The 20895-nt window shown below is 41.3% G+C and overlaps 2 protein-coding genes across 4 annotated transcripts in view; one reads left to right on the forward strand and one right to left on the reverse strand.

The window, feature by feature from the left end:
* The window catches only part of nmbr (neuromedin B receptor), a 38724-nt gene that overhangs the window by 3854 nt on the left and 13975 nt on the right, over positions 1-20895 (reverse strand). For all 3 annotated transcript variants that reach the window (XR_001663739.1, XM_007564819.2, XM_016677888.1), the window contains exons 2-4: positions 13192-13333; positions 11938-12153; positions 1470-1708 (exon numbers count right to left, since the gene is read on the reverse strand). Coding sequence is in view for 2 of the 3 variants with exons in the window: in XM_007564819.2 (XP_007564881.1) it covers positions 1470-1708; positions 11938-12153; positions 13192-13333 (597 nt within the window). In the remaining variant the exon portion in view is untranslated. The remainder of the gene's footprint in view (positions 1-1469; positions 1709-11937; positions 12154-13191; positions 13334-20895) is intronic.
* The window catches only part of LOC103146778 (gap junction epsilon-1 protein-like), a 43318-nt gene that overhangs the window by 1101 nt on the left and 21322 nt on the right, over positions 1-20895 (forward strand). The gene's annotated exons all lie outside the window — the stretch shown is intronic.

The raw sequence follows: 20895 nt of genomic DNA on the forward strand, positions 1-20895 counted from the left end.
TGAGCCTATCGGAGACAGAGCTGAGGCTGTTTTCACCTGCTGCTGCCAACATGTCGGGCGGATTTACGATGTGTAGGTAGAAAACCACGCACAGCTAATGCAGCATGCTTTCAGCAGCACTGCTCTGGATGGTGACCCACCGTAACATAATAATGGTTGAATCAATCTGAATGCATGTGGAGCAGAACGTTGATTAGAGACTTCAAATATTGATCCTGAGGGAAAAAAAAAGGTGTGAAATACAATCATCGGGCGCTTTCCCATCCAATCACAGATTTAGGTCTTCGAATGGTGGAGAAGCTGCTGAAATTCAAATCGGGCATCAGAACCTGGAAGAAAGGCTGTTTAACGGACTTTGAACGTGTCGTGGTTGTTAATAAAAGTCTGTTGACTGGATATTTCAGAAGCTGAAGATCTACTGACATTTTCATGAACAGCCTGAAATTTGTCAGAGAATGGGCAGGTGGTGGTCTGATGGTGCAGGGTTTTTTGGCACACTTTGCACCCCTTAGTGCTAACTGATGAACATTTGAACCTAACAACCTTCTTGTTGCTGACCACAGTGCACACATCTTTGTTAAATTTAGATAAATGTCTGGACTCGAGGTCGCATTTTCAGGACTGACTGGTTTTAAACAGACATCTTTTGATGACTGGGGTTTGCACCAGATCACAAAACTCAAGTCATCACTTTGGGTAATTGGACATGACAAGGAGTCACCTGCACTCCAGTGATCTCCATAGTAACCAGGTCTGAGTCCAACAAAGCAGCTTTGAGGATGTGGCAGAGCAGGAAATGATCAGCCTCGTCCTGAACAAGTTGGGATAGATCTATAATCTGTGTGAAACATGATCATTGCATTTATAATCATTCTTGAATCAGGAGTTTTCAGTCTCCTCAGTTCTTCCTACTGTGAACTCTGTTCAGAATGAACTGTTTCAGGACTCTGTCACCTTAAATCCAATTAAGCAGCTGCTGGCCACGCCCCCAACTCAGTGTTTACACTCGCAAATGAAAATGGCTGAAAACAGACGCACAGTTATACAACCGCACATCTTTGAAAAGCAGAAGTGTAGCCTCCTGCACAACCAACAAGAATAGAGCAACTGGCTTCTGGATGCCAAATCAACAACAAAACACTTGTCTTTTCCAGCAGCCATTGTACAACACATACAACAGTAAAACCAGCTGACCAAACGTGCTGGAGCTCAGCTTGTCTTGCAAGGTAACAGGATGGGCTTTGCTGGGGTTGCTAGGTAACACTTCCTGTTGATTTGTGACATCACAGTCAGAAAGTTTTCCAGACACCAATTGACTTATTGCCAAAGAACTGCTGGATGTTTTTTTCTAAGTGTTTAGGCTGTTTTTATAAGCAGAGACCCAAACAGAAGTACAGAAACATGGAAAATGTGAGTTATGTGCATCGGGTCCGTCTGAAGCTGCTTCGTGACGCTGCCATGCCTCTGACCTGTTGAAGTGCCGGCGGAAGCTCTCGCTGAGCAGGTAGAGGGCGAACGGGTTGACGCAGGAGGAGGAGAAGCTGAGGACTCTGGCCACCAGCGTGATGACGAGGTGGGCCAGCGACAGATCCATCTGGTGGTAGTGGAAGGAGCGGTACATGTAGAGCACGTGGTTGGGGAACCAGCACAAGGCGAACAGGCCCACGAAAACCAGCACGATCTTGGCCAGGCGCTTCCTCGTCTCCATCTGAAAGAGCAGACGCACACCTCTGCTCAGATGTTTGACAAATTATTTTTAACCACAGCTTTAACTCTCACAACCAAGGAACCACAAAGTCTGTGCAGCTGAGATGACATCACCATGGACTGAGACGCACCAGTCAGGAAACAACAATCCTCAAACACAGCGTTCAGAGAGAAAGGAAGACAGAAGAAAATAAAATCTAAGAAAGGCTGGAACACTTAGAAAGAAATCACTTTTCTGATGAAAGAATATAAACAACTCCCTTCCAGGAGTCCCTGCAGGATCGATGAACAGAACGCGGCTCTGAACGTCCGATGATGAAACTAATAAACAGAAACGGACAGTTTCAGATCCAGAGGAGTCAGGCTGACATCGCAGCCCTTTGAGAGGACTCGGCATGAAAGAAGCCGCCTTCAGTCATCCAACAGACTTCATGCCAGTCAGACGTCTGTGCATGTGGACATGCAAAACATGTCAGCTGTGTTTTCTCACAGCATTTCCCTGTGAACTTCAGGCTTCAGGAGGAACATGAGAACCCAGAGGAACAGCTTCCTTCTGCTGAATGTGGATTCTGGAGGCAAACATCCTTTGAAGTGATGAATTCTTCTTTAAAATCCGACGTTACGTGAGCAGAACCATGATAGGACCTGGTCTGACTGCTGCGCTTTGGCTCAGTGTCATACCTTTGACTTCCTCCAATCATTTGGACAACAACAAAACTGAATATCTTAAAATTATTTTGATTCACTGAACATTTCTAGTATCATGAATCCTCCGTCTTTTTCTAAAATCTCCAACTGAACCAAGACGATGTGATGTAAGCAAATCCACAGCCAATCAGAGTTCAGATGTTGAGTCTGTCAGGTTCTCACCTGTTTGTTCTGATCCGAGTCTCTGGTGGCTCACCTGAACCAACATGATCACAAAGTCATTTACGCGCTGTAAGAGGATTACTGGAGCCAACTGAACACAGGATTAGCTTTAGCTGGAGTGGATTTTTCTCACTAAATATGCTGTAATTAAATACATTCAGCAGCAGCTGTTAGTTCTCCTCATCGGCCCTGTCCCTTTCAGGAAGTAAATCATAATTTATGTAAAAAAAATGTTGAGTTGAAGCAAAACTCTGCTGATGAGGAGGTGAGGATCCTCTCAGAGCTTCGGGACACTTTCTGCTGCTTTCCTTCCTGAGTTTCTCAGAGACCGGCAAGCTGGGAGAAACTTTATTTATTACATCTGCATTTGTTTATCGCCTTTTATTGCTGTACAAAAATGTAACTTCAAAGGGAAACCTTCATCATTCCAGCTTTAACTTTCACTTCACTTTATCAGGATATAATGAAATGATTTGGTTTTGAAATGATTTAAATCTAAACTCAAGTGTAGAAAACACTCAATAGAAATTACCAATAAATCATAATTAGATGATCAACATCTGTTTGGTTTAATCACCCAGATATTCTTACAAGAAAACGGAAAAACATGGAAATTCACAGCCCGTTTTCCATTTGGCATTTTATTAGGATTTATGTGAATTAGCTACAAAAAGTTATTCATTATTTTAAAGCACAAAAAAATAAAACTCCAACAGGTGTGGCCTGCATTTCTATCCAGACCCCTTTACTTTTTTACCCCTAAATAAAATCCAACTGACCTCAGAAGGTCAATAACTGAGTAAATAGAAACTCTAGCATAATCCAACCTCAAAACACAAAAACACAAAGTCTCACCAGGAGGTTTTGGTCTAACTTCTAGCACCAATGTTTTCAAGTAGCTTCAGTAACACAGGATTATCAGTAAATAATTCCTTAATATTGGTTATTGTTTTAATGTAACAAAATGTGAAATTACATTTACAACCTACCCAGCATCTTTTTACTGTTTTTATAAATTCATGACCTGTCTGAAGCGTCTAATTAGAAACTAATTTAACGTGGTTTGTTCCCTGGAGACCGTCTCTTGGTATTTGGTGACCCACCGGGGATCCGGGCCAGAATGTTACTGCCTCCCTCATGAATGGATTCATATCTCTGTAGTAATAATAGGAGGAAAGTTATTATCAAGAGATTTCCCCCGAGGCAGAGCGAAGAGCCATCGCTGTCTCTGAGGCAGAAGTCTGCAGAGCCGCCCGGGAATTACAGGCTGCCTGATCCCATTAGAGGCTCCATGGTTCATCTCCAGGCCACTGCTGGATGCGCTGATCCATGAAGTTGTCATTTCTTATTCTTGGATTCTCTATGCTGAAATTCAGAGAAAGTATGTCCTCAGGTTGTTACACAGCAGAGCAACATCTGGGTTTGCAGGTGAAACACAGCTTTTAGTTCCAGGAAGCAGGTGGAAGTTTCCCATCAAGCATTCAGGAACACGACTTCCATCCGTCATTCATCCGAACGCGCACAAAGAGGAGCGGGTCCTGAAAGCATGCTGGGTTTCTATGACCGACAGAATCAGTCTGACAGGTTCGCTCTCTGAGTGACGTAACTACAAGAAATAAAACGTCTGCAGGTTGTTTATTATTTACATGTTTAATCTCAGATTAACTCCAGATTTGTTAGGTTTTGTGAAAATGTGTTTTATATAAAGACTGAACAGAAAAATGAAATGCAATCATGAGTTTAGCCTCTAGGTGGCCTCACTTCTAAAACATGGAGGATTTTGGGACCCTGAGGAGCAGAAATGGAAACTGGGATCTGAAGACCTGAACATAAAAACAGGAAATGATTAGAAACAACATTTTACTGAAAACAGTTTACAAATTAATTTGAAAAAATAGTTAAAAACAAGCCAAGACTGATAGATTTCATTCATTCATTCATTTGTCCATTCATTCATTCGTCCATTCATTCATTCATTCATTTGTCCATTCATTCATTCATTTGTCCATTCATTCATTCATTCGTTCATCCATCCATTCATTCATTCATTCATTCATTTGTCCATTCATTCATTCATTCATTCGTTCGTTCATCCATTCATTCATTCATTCATTTGTCCATCCATCCATTCATTCATTTGTCCATCCATCCATCCATTCATTCATTCATTCATTTGTCCATCCATCCATCGATCCATCCATTCATTCATTCATTCATTCATTTGTTCATCCATCCATCCATCCATCCATTCATTCATTCATTTGTTCATCCATCCATCCATTCATTCATCCATTCATTCATTCATTCATTTGTCCATCCATCCATCCATCCATCCATTCATTCATTCATTCATTCATTCATTTGTTCATCCATCCATCCATCCATCCATCCATCCATCCATCCATCCATTCATTCATTCATTTGTTCATCCATCCATCCATTCATTCATTCATTCATTCATTCATTCATTCCTCCATCCATCCATCCATCCATTCATTCATTCATTCATTCATTCATTCATTTGTCCATCCATCCATCCATCCATTCATTCATTCATTCATTCATTTGTTCATCCATCCATCCATCCATCCATCCATCCATTCATTCATTCATTCATTCATTCATTCATTCCTCCATCTATCCATCCATCCATCCATCCATCCATTCATTCATTCATTCATTTGTCCATCCATCCATCCATTCATTCATTCATTCAATCATCCATTACCTTCCATGTTTCCACTTGTTTCTGTTTGTTGTCATTAAAGTCAGAAGGTCTGAACTGTTTTGGTTCATTTTCAGTTTTCTTGTTTTACTTGATGTTTTCCTCTTGGTTGATAAAAAGAATCATTTCCAGTCCAGGTTGTAATGAAAACGTCTGGTGATGTTTAAAACTTTCTCTGATTCAGGTGTTGAACTGCAGGATTGTTTTCTTTGATTTAAAAAAAAGAGCAAATCACAGTTTTACAGTAAGTTTAAAACTCATTTTTTAAATCTGTTTCTAAAGCAAACAGCTGAGTAATTATAAAGTTGTGCCTTTAAGTAAAAACATTATGCTGATCATCTCAGCCTCCTTCCTTTATGGTATTTCTGTCTCTGCCTGTCGTCTCTCCATCTCTCTCTCTCCTCATGCGTTGCCTTCATCTCCGTCTCTCTGTCTCACATCTCCATCATTCCTGTTCCTTTGTAAACATTCACCTCCGTCACCTGCAGCACATCTTCCTCTTCTTTATTTTCTGTTGGCTGTCAGTCAGAATCGCTCAGCCCTCCAAGAATCTGTGGAATCACAACAGGACAGCCGCCTGCTGCTGCTGCAGGTAATGAAGATGAGTCAGTTTCCAAACGGTTTCATAATGAGCCAAACTTAAAGCATCCACCTACTTACGCTCTGAAACACCAATTATGCTTCCCACAGAATGCGTTTCCTCTCTGCCAAGGTTTATTATGCAAATACACGAGGTTAGGGCAAACCGAGAACACCAAAAAAACTTTCTGAAAGTGAAATTAATTCACCTGAAGTTACGTCTTGGAAGTTATTTTTTAAATTGTCTCACAGCTCTGGCTCTGAGCTCAGTTGGTTCCCCCAACATCTGTGAAGAAACACTTTTGATTCTGTTCAGATTAAATAACACGACTGTTTCTGATCTGTGGAGTACCTCAGGGTTCAGTCTTTGGCCCCTGCCTTTTCATTGACATGATGTTTATTCTAACTAACATGTAATTATTTACACATTTCAAAGACGCTGAAACCAGAATATAAAAACACAGATTATTTTCTGCCCTTATGAAGTTAATACTTCTGTTCTTTTAAGTCGGTTAGAATTAGCAAAATCATTTCTATTTGTTCAATGCCAGATATCTTAGCGAGAAATATTCTTATTTTTAGAGATTCGTTTTGCAAGTTTACGTCCATCAGGTCAGTGTGGATAACTGCCTTAAAGCTGTAAATAATTATTAAAGTAACTAATTACTTTTGAAACTGTAATCAGCAGTTAGTAACTAATTACGAATATTGCTGACAATCAATACTGAATAAATATTCAGTCGTAAGCTGTCTGCTGCAGCTTGAAGGCGTCGGTGATGAAGGCGAAGTTGTCTGAAGTCTTTTCATCAGACGGAGGATTGATGCGACTCACTGATGTCATTCTCTGTGCCGTCAGTGTTTCTGTCCTGAAGGACACCTGAGGGGTGGAGATGTGCTGTCAGGCAGCGTGGCTCTCCACACAGCACAAATTCAATCACAGCAGTTTTTATTTCGATTTTTCACTTTAATATGAGCGTTAAAACGTGGAAGGCTTCATCCATTAAATGTTGTTTATTACCTGAGGGGAGGATTAGAGTCTCACACACCATAAAACAAACGACATTAACTGGATATTTTTATGTCCTTGTTATCAATATTCTGTATTTTCTGTTACATTTGCAAAACTGTTGTAAACTGGAACGAGATTTTCTGTTATCTTAAAAGTTTTACATATTTTAACTTATTTGAAATATGCAGAAGTTTGCTTAGCAGAAATAACTCATTTCAGTCAGGTTGAGATCTGGACTTTGACTGGACCATTTCAACACCTTGATTCCTTATGTTTTAGGCCCCACCTTCTCTATATGCTAACTGTTGGGTTGTTCAGAGGTTTCAGATCATGGCTGTTTGATGGCCTCACCAGGTCGTTGACCTTCCTACTCGTAAAACAGCTGCATGGTTTTTTTTAGGAATGTTGTTTTGCTTTCACTCACACAGCTCAAAGTGTTTCTCCTCTTTTAGCCAAATGGTGGCGCTGCAGACTCCAGCGGTCAGCCCAGTCACAGTCAGTACAATGTGATTCTCCCATCTGTGTTGAATTTTCCGAGACATAATCGTTTGTGATTTGCTATTAGATTGTAAAGTGATTCCTCATTTGAGAAAAGGAGGGAAACATGTTTGTGTCACCATATATTTGCAGTAGATGTAGTTATTTGTAAACCATCAAGGACTGTAAAGCAGCTAATTTGGGATTAGCAATCTGGTTTTGAGACAAGAGGTTTTGGGTAATTTTGTTTTTTAATTATGTTAAGAGTCGTGGCCCAAAATAAAGTGTCAGGAAATCAAACTGTGGTGCAGAAAGAGGTGAGAGTCATTTCATCAAGTTTATTCGTGTCGCACGTTTCTTACTTCTAACATCTAAGAAAGAAACTGAACTGAAGAATTTTTAAAAAGCATTTTAGTCCCACTCATATTGACAGTGTTGTCCATGTCACCCAAATCAGTGACTTTTACTGTGAAGTTAATAATCCTGGTGACAGCAGGCAGATTCAATCTGCTGCGTTAAATCACTGTCCTCCATTTCCTCCTCCCTCTGAGTCGCCGTGTCGGAGCACATTGTGTTTGTCATGTAATTCATCTCATTACTGTTAAACCCGTCTGCAGCTTCTCATGGGGCAGCGATTCCATCAGAGCTTTCCTAAATGGGAAAAGCTCGTCTCAAATCTGCACATCTCACAGGGTCACCAGGCCATTGCTGCGTTGGCCGCATACGGCTGCTTCAATACCCAACAAGGCTGCTGCTTTATCTGAGAGCAGAGCTCATTATGTCCCCAAAGATCAGAAATGCAACGAATCACACACACACACACACACACACACACACACACACACACACATTTCCACAGGAACAACTAAACTCCTAATCCTCAGTGTGTTTAAATTGGTGATAACTCAATGAAAATTATAATCTTGTTAACTGAAAGTTATGTAACTAATTGCAAACAATTACATTTTGATCGAAAACTATATATCAACAAAATAAGCAACATTTTCAATTCAAAGACCAACCAATAAACCCAGGAGCTAAACAAAAATATATGGATTGTTTTCAGGTTCTCCGTCCATCAGATGGTGCAAAGTGTTGTTGTCCTGATCATTCATGGAGCTTCTTAAACTGTGGACGCTAGCGTTAGCGATGTCTGTGCTGCTGCAGCATGTTTATTACTGAGATGCTAATTTAAATTAGCATAGCTTGGCTGACAGGCTAACTCCTTTTAGCACAACTGGAACACGGCTAAAAGTCCCATCAGATTGTCATTTTTTGAACCCAAGAAAAACGACTTTGTCATTCATCCAAAATGACAAACGACAAGCAGATGTCACTGTTTCATTTTTTAAAAAGTCACATTTTTAATTTAAAGTCCAAAGTTCAGTTGTTTTATTACTTTGCCATAAAATTATGACTATAATATCTTTTCCTGCGTCCCGTCAGATCATTTTATGGAAGCAAAACTCAACCAATCAACCAAGAGGACCAAGCAGCTTTATCGTCCATCACTTTGTTTGTCATCTGTGAATCAATTATTTTTTTAATGCCCTACTTAAAATGTCTGTATTGAACTTAATGAATTGATCCTACAAGGATGCAAACAGATGAGGCCAAGCAGCAGAACACACAGGTGTGAGTCTAACAGAGATCAGGACAGCGGAGAAGATTGAAAATGTTCAAAAAGCTACAAATATACAAATACAACATGGAGCATCTGACTGACCTCAGTGACATGAGAGAACCCAAGTCTGCACAGGAGAACATGCAGAAAGACCCAAACTGGGATTCAAACCTTTGACCTTCTTACCCCCAAATGTGCCTTTGCTCAAAATCTGCTGCAAAATTTAAAGCCACTGATATAAAAGATGTCTAAAGAAGATTTCACACAGAATAACTTTCATTGGGCTTGCACCTTTCTGTCCTATCTTATCTGATCCAAGTGAAAAAATCCCTGCTGTATTCTGAGATTATCTTCATCTACCTCAGTAACGTCTCTGCAGGTTAAAACCCTGGACAGGTCAGCAGTCCATCTGATGAACTCATTAAGATGACAGAGCCTCGAAGCAACGCAATAAATCTTTACAACTAATTCTGGTGCTTCTTGCTGTAAAGACACATTTAGTTTTCAGTTTTTCTCTTCACGTTTTGTCAGCATTAGAGATTTTAGATTCTCCTAAAGTCCAACATCATCTCTTCTGTTCTACATGGTTCGCTGTTCGATGGGGCTGAAAATCGATACAAGTTTTTCATCCCTCCTCTGGGCTGGAAGGCAGCAGCTCAACCTGCCGTGTCGCTTTGCATCTTCCCCTGCAATATTTCATCATCATCATCATCACCATCATCGCAGCCAATGGAAGCTGATTTACTCCCACATCCTGCAGAAAAGTCAGACTGGATCTGCTGTCCGACCGGAACTGAGAAATTCACCCGCCTGCTGGGTGGAAGACGCAGGATGTAAAATAATAATAACCATAAATATCTCCGGCCTCTTCATGTTTACTTTATGAAGACATACATGTGTCGTTCTACGTTTCAGGTGACATGAAGTGGTTCAGTCTCACCAGTTCATAAAGAGGTTCTCAAAACCCAGCTTTTAATTTGGTAGTCCATTTCCTCTTATCATCAAGTGAGTTTGTGAATTACCTGAAAATATCTGCAAACTAAATACTTAAATATTAACTTTATAAGCTAAATATTTAGCTTGCTACCTGAACATCTGGTTTTGACTGAGTCCTGCTATTTAACTAAATCAAGTTATTTTTTATTCCTGAAGCTGAAGAAGAAACGTCTGTCGACATCGACGTGTTCATCTAATCATCGTTTATCGCTGACTCTGCTGTTTCTCTTCATGGATCAGCTTTTGGGTAAAAACAGCTGAAACGGCCCAGCAGAGCTTTTCCCAGGTTCCCCCTCCAGCTCATCTGTTGGGACTTTGAGATGTTTCCCATTTGACATGATTCAAATGGGTTCTGGTTCTGGTTCTGGTTCTGGTTCTGTCCTGCAGCCTCTTCCCACTGGAGTCTTTTAAACATCATAACAAAGCATTTCTGAGCCGCCGTCTGTTTTCTCTGAGCTTCCAGTTGAATTCCTGCCATTAAAGCAGAGACTCTGTCAGATTTGCCATGAACATTGATTCTTGTCATATTTTCCTCTGGAGGCGTCGCAGTGACCCGGCCGCCTCTGATTTATGATACCCGATGTGTTCTGCAGCCGTGGGCCTGTTAATAACTCAGCTCCTCCTTCTGTCCTCCAGCTGTGAAGATCAAGATTGTGAAAAGTGATCACTCAGTCTGACTGACACGCTGCCTCCCTATAGCCTCCCCTGCAGACCCAATGTTTACTACGGCCCTTTGAGGGAGCTCTGGGTGAAAAACGCTGAGGACCGAGTCTTCCCCCGTTAGACGGAAAACTTTGCAGTTTGATCAAATGATCCTGTATGTCGACAGATCGTTTATTTTAAGTTATTTCAAGTTAACTAAATGAATCTTTTCAGATATTAGGTTGTGCTACATTCAGGTTTTTGCACCTAAACTAACCGGATATGAGGAACATTAAAGGAGCGAGCGCCGTCTGTCACTGCGAGTGACAGCGATGACACTAGGAGGCCGAACCGTTTCTGGTTGACCTCAGTTATTTGTACAAACTTCACTTGAAGGTCTTTTTGCACCTTGAAAGCACTCAGTCAGGTTGCCATCAATAATTCATGCCCTTGGTGTGTAAACCAGAGATGATGTTGGATCCTGAACATGGACGACTTCTCCCAGCCAAGAAACCACAGATTTATTCCACAAACTGGGAAATATTAAGTTTTTATTTCCATTGGTATTGATTCTTGATTCAGACAATTTAAATATTGAAACAGACTAATAAAAAATTATTTGCAATATAAAAATGTTGGCCAAATTAAATGGATGTTCAGGTGCTGCATAAATTAATTTTGCATAAATTACTGTATCAATGCAGCGTGTGATGGAGGACATCCGGCTGAGATGTTCAGGTTGATTTGTTCGTCTTCCTGTTGACCAGTTTGGACCACCAGGGTCATTGCAGAAGCTTTTGGTACCTTTGACGGTGTCGGCCGGTACCAAGTCCTGCAGTAGAGTGAGATCAGAGAGCTGAAGTTCTCCATCAGGCTCAAAGTTCACCTCTGACCTCACACAAGTTGCTTATACTCCATGTTCTGATGTCAAGTTTGCAGAAACTTCCAGCTTAAACCAAACTGACTCACGTTGGTTAACCCTAACTCTTTAACAAAGACCGGTCTGCCATCACAATGACTCATATCGTCTCATGTTCATACTGAGGCAACAATCCCAGCCCTGAGGATAACGGCGTCCATGTTGCTCTGGCCTCTGTTTCCCTCCCCAGCAGATTGGGACCTTGCAGGAGTTTCCAGGGCTCTGCCTGACTTGTAGGAGTTCCTTAAGCTTTTTGTGTGTCACTAATATGACCTTCAGCCAAACCAGGTAACTCAGGGTTTGGTTTAATATCACCTCATAAAAAGGAAACGTAACTTGCACATTACCGCTTAGTGAACCGTCTCATTCTGAAAGCTGCAGAAGCGTACCTGTCTCTTGGTGTGTTCACTGACTTCCCCTGGCATGTTGTAGGCACTCTTGATCAGCGTGCGGGCAATGTGGTAGTAATACACTGAGATGATGGTCAGAGGGATCAGGAAGTAAACCAGGAAGATCATCACAGAGTGGATTTTGGGATGCATCTGATTGGACAGCGGGTAGGGCACACAGTTCACGAAGGTGACGTTCATGTTGTCCCTGTGACCCTGAGGAGGCGAGAAACACGAGGAGAACGTGATGAAGAGGAGCCAACCGACTGAGACCATCATAAACCTGGAGGGAACCAGAGACAGATGTCACTTATTAATAGACTATAAAGGAGAGAAGAAAACGAGTGTTTGATGAGAAACCCCACTGAGACAATTGCAAGCAGTTTAAAGACATCAAAACATTTTGATATTATGGGCAAATCAAAGCAACGACTCATGAAACAATGTCTGCTGGTGTCTCCATCATCCTCCTAAATATTTCCAGCTCTGGGTTTGATGTTCCTCACATTAATGTCCCCTGGATGCCTGTAAAAGCGCTGTGAGGGGGCGGGGGCCGTTATGGGTGTAGTCAGGAGGGCAGCTTCTTCTCCACATAAAGAAAATCATACAAAACATTTGTGTTTTAGTAAAGGTGGCCATTGAAACAGACTGTGCTGTTTGTCCGTATTATTCTTGGATTGTTCCATTCTTCTGGCTTTGAGGAGCTCCATGCTTCAACATGCAGCTCAGATGAGACCAGAGCGCTTTGGATTCACAGCATGGAGCATTTGAAATTCAGAAAATAAAAACGGTGAAACAAATGAAAGCTGCACTTTAGAGCAGAAACATCATTTAAACTTCAACAGGCAGAGGCAGGTGGGATTGTACCTCACTGAGCCACTGCTGTTCAGACCTCATCAGAAACTTGGACCATTCAGATCTGCACAATGTAATGTGAAAGAAAGTCACAGAAGCATTTTTGGGTGTAAAGTATCTATAAAACCATGACTGCCATCTCAGGTCCTAAATCAAAGCAGTTAAATACCCAGTTCTGTTTATTCTACAGGGATCTTCTGTCTCTTCCATGTCTGTTGAATTTCTCAGGTTGGATCACTGAGGTAACAAACCCAAATGGGCCAAAATTTCCTGGAATTTTGTCAATGACTCCTTTGGTTTTCATTGTGCTGGAATAAGAACCAGAAACACCCAAAACATCTTGGAAAAGCTACGTTTTAGGAAGGAAAGCTGAAAGGATAAATGCAGTTTTTGTTGTACCTGCATGGAAATCACTTGTGAGAAAATGGCTTCAGGGACGGCCAGCAGGACGGACAGCAGCCAGATGGACACGGCTTTCAGACAAGTCCAGAAGACGGCGCTGGATGTCTGGATGTCCATCGGGTTCACAATGGCCTTGTACCTGAAGGGCAGACAGAAAGATGGCAGGAGAGTCGGCTTGAAAGAGAAGAAGCTTCAGAGTGTGGCCTGATAAAACCAACCACTATGGAGAAATAATTACTTGGACTCTCACTGCAAAGAATTAGACTTTAGCCAAACCCTTGAGGAGCAGGAGTAGGAAATGTCTTAAACTTCCTCCTGCTTGTAATGTATCACTCAGCATTTGGAAGCAAGGCCAACATGGACTGAATGGCTTTATGATTCAAAAACAGCAGACAATCGCTGACTGGCCAGGATGAAATGCATCCTGAGAAATGGAGCTCAACGGGACAGACCCCAGACGGAGCGCTGAAGTGAGATGAGAGTCGAGTGGAATTGCAAAAAGAAACGAGACGTCTTCACATGAAATCGATGTCTCTGCAGCATTGTGACAGGAAACTGAGAGTTGTGACTCGACTTCAACCAGGTCTCAAACTCTCAGCTATGTTCTTCCTTCATCCCAGCAGATCTTTGACAGTCTGACTGCAGAATTAGACTTTTTGTGGCTGTTAAATGAATAGAAATATTTGATGCAGAATCTTTCCTACTGGGCCGACCCAGAGTTGGTTTTGCATAAACTGAGTTCACTGAGCACCAGCAGAGGATTTACACATTGAACTGTGCTGCCAAGCAGATGGCATCAAACTCAAATGAAACATTTTGCTTACATTAAGTCGACAAGCTCTCCCTGTTCAGCTGCCAAGAAAAACTGTCTGATTACAGAAAACAAGAAGATCTAACGAGATGAACAAGAAACTTGAAACTAAAGGTTCAAACACCTGCACATCATAAAACCATAAATTTGATCAAAGTTTGATAAAATCTCATTGGGACACACTGTCCTCCGTTGCTGTGTGATGATGTTGCCTCTGACTGTTGCCCAGGTTGTCTTTGACCTTATGACCCCGCTAACAGGCATCCTGGATCCGTGTCACGACTTTAGCATGTCATGCTAAAGTCCTTTGACCCTCAGAGTCACACCTACTCTCCTCTCTGCTGCAGCCCCTGAACCAGGCAGGGTAAAACCGCCTGGAGCCTCCGACGGTGAAACGTCACCAAATGTTATTTATCTTAGAGGATGGCAGCTTTTCAGCTCTTTTATTGCTATAATTAAGTAAAGTTGTTTTGTAAAAACTGATGCCCGCTGCCTGCATTCAGTCCTGTCCCCACAGAAAACAAGCATGTCTATCATGTAGGGTAGAAAGTAATGTCTAATGAGGTCATGAGGCAGGAGCATACAAAATAATTTGGCCTTTTTAACCCAAGCACATTTGTCAACATCAGCGTTTTAATTTGGCCATAAATCTTCCAGTGTTTCCAGTCCACTGACCGATGGTGGCCATAACTTCAGCTGATGTGCTTCTTCAGACCAGCAGACTAATGAGAATAATACCAACTGACCCTTAAACATTGAAAAGACCTTATCTGATTGCATTCATTAATTAAAGACTATATTAATTAATAATGCTCATCATGTACTTTCCCTGACCTCTATTAGAGTCATTCTTTACCAGTAGACTAGAAAAACAAGCAGATTTGCTCTTCAGGATGAACATCCACAAGTTAAAGAGACAAGAAAACGAGTAACACTGAGAGGCTTCAGGCAGACCTTCCTGTTGAATGAAGGACTTCCTCTGGTTCCTGGGTTGACAGAGGGGAGAGTAGATGTGACTGCATTTGAAAGCCTGATTGTTCAGCACAAAGCAGCCAAATAATGTGGTACCAAGCAGAACCAGGTTGATGCATCGGCCATTTTAGCCTCATAGCCTTTACACAAACGTCGATAGGATCAAACCCCAAGATGCCGGTTTCTCCAGGCCTCAGCGTACGGTTAGCCAAGCCGCTGATGATCCCCCTGCAGGTCCACCTCTAACTGGAAATCCACTTAGATTCTCTATTACTTTATCTTCCTGAAGCTTCCTGGAGCCAGAACTGACCTCACCTTACCATCCAGCCAGTGTGTGAAGGCTGGATCTCAGAAGTAGCGTCTGCTTTTCATTGGTTAATTTCACTACATTCTTATTTATTGCTATTTTTGTCAGGTTCAAGTTACCTCAGTGACAGTTGTGGGCTTTTTGCTTCGTATCTCCATCAGTAATCAGTATCTCCATCAGTCACCCCAGACTGGTCGCCGGTCCGTCACATACAGACGGATAGAAAATCATTTTCTGCTAAATCTACAACTCGTGTTTCCACAGCAGAGTGGAAATTAGGTGAGGTTGGCTGGTTGAGATCCAGCTGATAAAAAAGGAAAAATTGGAAGATGCAGAAAATATTCAATATAGCATAAATCCCCAGAGAGTTGACATTTTAAAGGAGCAGAAGCATCATTCAGGTCTGCCTGCACTTCACTTCTTTAAGCAGAAAAACTTTCCCCTTAGCCAGCAGTTCATAAAAGTTCTCCCATGTTCATATATCTCCATGAAACTCAGAATCCGCTACATGAACATTTCCATGAAAAGCTTCTTGCAGCAGCTCTGCAGGCTACAGGCTACTGTTGGGGTCAGCTCCCATGATGCACGGCTGCAGTCTGCCGCACCGATCAGCTTGTACCTGCAGCCGTGATGAGAAAAACAAGCAGGCTGGTGTTGCTTCTTTGTTTTCTGTCAGGGCTGCTGAGGGACTCGACAACGCCCCATCACAACAGCTATTATTCTGCTTCCGCCTCAGAAGTTTCAGCTGTTTTCCGGAGGAAAGAAACAGAATATAAAATCCTGCCTCTGTTTCTGTTCTAACTAATGAAAAGCTCAAATCAATCATTAAAGAATCTCTGTTTGTTTTCGGCTCCAAATGCAAACATCAAATAAATGTGTAGTCTTTCTCCTGGTGACGTAAACGATGAAAAACAACCAGCGATTGGCTGAGGCTGCAAAAAGACAAAGAGGAAGCCAGAGCACTTTGCCATTTTAATCATTCCTTGTGCATTTTAAATTCCTGAGGGGCGAAGCAGATCCGTGATTTAGCAGCACAGTCACACGGAGCAGGATTAATTCAGACCTGTGACTATCAGCCATCTGTTAATGCACTGCAGCTAAACGCTCCATGAGTTAGACTGCATTTAAACAGGAATACCAAACTGAAGATTTAAAACCTTAAATGTTCACATCAGTTTAGAATGTAAAAACATGAAGTTCCTGATGTGTGTTTGATACAAGTGCAGATAAAGATATTTTTGTCTCTGAAATGGAAGAAAGAGAATATAAATGTGTAGAAAAGTATAACTTTAACCTGTAATAACCCTAAAACTGGCTAAGAAAGTCAGAAACATGAACAGAACCTAAGTAGAAAGTTTCATAATCTTTGGAGCTTCATGGTCCTGCTCTTATGCTCATTTTATTTTATTTTTTATCTCCATGTATGACTTATAGATCAAAGCATAAATTATGGTGGCCAGAAAGGGCCAACAGCAAAACGCACTGCAAACACAGAAATGATCCGAGCTTCAAAACACAAAAAACATAAAAAGGCTGAAATCTAAAAGTGCTGCAACCACAGGAAATAGAGGCAAAGAGGGAAAAAAAGATGAAATACTGGAAACTTGCTCTGCAAAACAGAAGTCCTCCAGACCACCAGGGGGAGTCTGGAGTAGGTAATATCACCTGAGTAAATACGCTGCTGTGTTATTGTAAAATACTGCATGTTTGAAATAGACATGCAGCATAAAACACTTTTACTTTCTTCCTCTAACTTTCTTCTGAACATCACTTCTTTGCTGAGTGTCTGGAGGTCGACTCCCTCTGGTGGTCTGGAGGACTTCTGTTTGTGGAGCGAGGTTCCAACATTTCATTCTTGCTGCTGTTTTCATTATTTACTGAATTTCCCTTTTGTTTCTGTTTTCTGTGATTGCAGTATTTTGTGTTTTTCTGTTAGTTTTTGTTTGTGTGTTTTGGAGTTTGCATCATTCAGGCGTTTGCGGCTCAGTTCGATGTTTTCTGTGTGTTTGCATCCTCCAGCCTCCTTAATAAATATCCTGCCATCTTCCCTTTCCTAACTGATTGGCAGTTTTTTTGCAGTGTGACCTCTAATTCACTTCCACTATATTCCAGCTCTTGTCTTTCCAACCTGGCATTAATGCTTCCTTTAAACTGTTACATCTCAGCTGTTCAACACGAATGTTTCAACCCTCACATTTCAAGGATTTCTTAGACATGACCTCCTCTAGTTCTCGAACGACGACAGTTTGTTTGAGGCTTAAGCTCCTGCCTGAGTTTGTTCTGACGCCGTCTCTTTGATGAAGAGCGATTCTTTCGGGCTTCTTCTCCTCCCACTCAGGATTTTCTGAGTCTCTGCGGCGTCTTATTGTTTATTTTCATCCATCAAGTAAATTCAGGATTTCACTGAAGGAACTTGATGTATGTTGGCGTTTCAGGGTAATGGCTGCACCGGCAGCCTGTCAAGTTGCTCATTTTTATTGTTTGTTAATGTTTTTATATCATTTTATTAGCAAAACAACAGATTGGTAATGCACTCTTTTTATTTTACATATTAAAACTTGAAGCTAAGAGTTTATGAACATTTCATGAGCTACTAGTCAACATTAACTCACTTCTGTTTATACAGAAATATGTTTGATCTATTTTCTGCAGAGACGTCTGATTGGCTGTGATGTTGGTGAAATGTGGCAGAACCATTAATCCAGATGTTTGAGACATCTGGACATTTATAACAGTTAATTATAATGTTATAAAAATTACATGAACAGATTCATTAATCTGTTCATATGAGACGAGAGTAAATAAATTAGTAGCTTATTGTTAATTTATTTTGAAAAACTAAGAAGAAACTGAAAAATGGGGTCATTTTTGACTTCCTGTGTTGAACGAGTTAAAAATTATGGATTTATTAATATTTTTCAAAAATCACATTATAATCCATCACTTCAAACTCTGTGACTCTAAGTTGAATTAAACAGAAATGTTTTGTAATAATTTTAGCCTGAGTGGGCTTTCGATCTGAATATGATGGATAATGTTTGTCCAGGTTTCTATAGCAACGAAAGAGAAAAAGTGTGTCTCACTAATCAGGTTTGACGTTTCTGTCGGTCTGTTTATTCCAAGACAAAAACCAGAATAAGGCTGAAAACAATGAAGTTTGGCTGAAGTTTTCCTGCTGCTGCTGCGTTTACAGAAACGCGCGGCGGCGGCGCCGCTCCGTCTTCCTGCTGCAGGCAGGACGACGTCAGGTTGCCGCCATGCACAGACTCTGACCACGACACACATCTAATCAGAACACAAGCTGCTCACTCAGGACCCAGAGCCGGTCCGTTTCTGCTGCTGTAATTAGTGCCGGCACCCCCTGCTGTTTGAGTCATTAATGGAGCTGAGAGTCAGCTGCTCCTCCAGGAGCTGTTGATGTTAAATATGGAGATGGTGAGCAGCAGCTGGACACATGAATAAGATGACAGCTGGTGTCTTCCACACTGAGCTCCTTCAGGAAAAACTAAACCTCTAAATTAATGTCCAAGAAAAACCAGTGGCTTATCGGAGAACCCCACAGCTGTGTGCTCGAGTCCCAGAGGATCTATTTCTGCCTGGATGCTGCGCCGCCGCCGATCCAGTTGGTCGTTTATCTGAATCTGTTTTACTGATCAGAATAAAACAGTGACTGCTTCCCTAGGTGTAAACCTCCCAAACTGGAACCAGATCATTTTTAGCTCAGAGTTTCTCCTCTCTGAGTTGTAGATTAGTTCAGACTCTAAGTGCAGAAACACTTAGCAAGCAAACAATATGGCTGAACACACAATACAAATGAACAAATCCATGAATAAGTTTCTCCAGTACAATAAATTACTTTTTGCAGCAGATGTCAATGTCAAATTTATTTATGTAGCACTTTAAAAACAGGTTTTAAAAACGATAATAAAATAAGTTGATAAAAAGAATCAGGTGGATCAGATGGATCCCTGCTCCAGCTCACCTGAATCGATTAAAGTCTCGAGGCAGGACGACGTTAATGAAGGAGTTCAGCCGTCTGATTCAGATGTCGGGTCGGGCCGTCCAGCTTAGCTGCTTAATCAAATTTTATCTGAATTTCTTGAATCAGTTGATGATAAAAATCTCCATCGGTCTTTCTTTGACCAGTTTTGTTTTTCAATCAGCTCCGTGTTTTTCCCCATAAAGGATCACCAGGTCGCTACAAGCTGCAGACATTCTGTGTCCAAATGAAGCAGAGGTGAAAAACATTCACAAACCTTTGTCACATTTTACATCCTGTTTTTTTCCACTTTGAAGGATTTAATGTCCCCCAACATGAAGCAGTGTTCTGAAGCTTTTTAATGCACTCTGACGTTTTTAATGTTCTCTTCAATGCATCAGATTAATTGTTTAAAAGTGCACCGAGGAAGCTGGAGCTCCTCCAGCAGCTGCGACGCAGCGTCTGAGAGCTGAGTGGTCTGGCTTCGCTCAGAGACCTCAGCAGGTCCTGAGCTTCACCTGCGGCTCCTCTCAGCCTTTCAGCTGGAAATCCTCCTTCATTAACCGGAAGCTGGAGTTCAGCTGCGCACATTGTGAAACCAACCAACCGTATAAAGTTTGTGCCCTTTTTCAGAAACTGTCATATTTGCAGTTGGGAATAATTGCTGTGGTTCTGGCATGAGGAGAATGTAATGCGGTTTAACCTTGCAGTCCCACAGACTCTGGTGATAAATGAATCAGTCCTTGGACGGACGATGAAAGATGCCAAAGTGTCTCAGTGGAGTTTCTACGCAGTAAATATTACAGAGTTTCAGGATTTTACAGGTTCACTTTGAGAAACAAAAGAAAGTTTCACTGCTTCCTGAGGTAAACCAGATCATGTTGCTTGAAATGTACAAATGTAACGAAGCCGAGAAACGACTGAATAAAGTGACTGAGATGAATGAACAGCCATCAGTTACCAAAGGACAGATTAGCAGATTAGTTGGAATATGAAACCTGACAGATCGTTTTCAGCTTGATGAAGTGAAAAAAGACAAACCACTTCATACTGTAAAGAACCACTTGACATATTTTCTAGTCTGACATGACAATAATAAGCTGCTGATATTTCTTCCCTTGTTTAAAACCTAAAGGAGACGACTGAAGAATCGGGTTTGAACTTTGAAATGTCTTAGCTTTATTTCCAAACCACAAATTCTTGTCAGTTTTGTAAACTTTCAGTCGCATAATGTTCATCATCTGTGTTGAATTATTGGTTATCGACTGTTAATAATTATGAAAATAATTGTGTTTATATTTCTGCTGTTGTTTTGAAGTGAGTGAAGAGCGTTTAGAGTCTACTGTACTCAGGTTCTCTGCTTTTCTGAGGAACAAAAATAAAACAGACAGTAGAGAGAATATAAATACGGTAGCTAAGAGCGTCGTACAGCATGTAAATCATATTTTACATACATTGGTGCTCGAGGGTAGTAGCCTTTCAGTTAGCATTAGCATGCGCTAAATACAGTGTTGGTGTAGATCTTTAGTGTTAACAGAACTAATGTTTATGATTAGTGAAGCTGTCTTCATAATGCACAAGAAGCTGCCATGTGATTGGCTGTCTGTGCTAACGAGCTTTTTAAACATGTAA

This window comes from Poecilia formosa, unplaced genomic scaffold, assembly GCF_000485575.1.
Source record: "Poecilia formosa unplaced genomic scaffold, Poecilia_formosa-5.1.2 Scaffold168, whole genome shotgun sequence".
Taxonomy (NCBI): Eukaryota; Metazoa; Chordata; class Actinopteri; order Cyprinodontiformes; family Poeciliidae; genus Poecilia; species Poecilia formosa.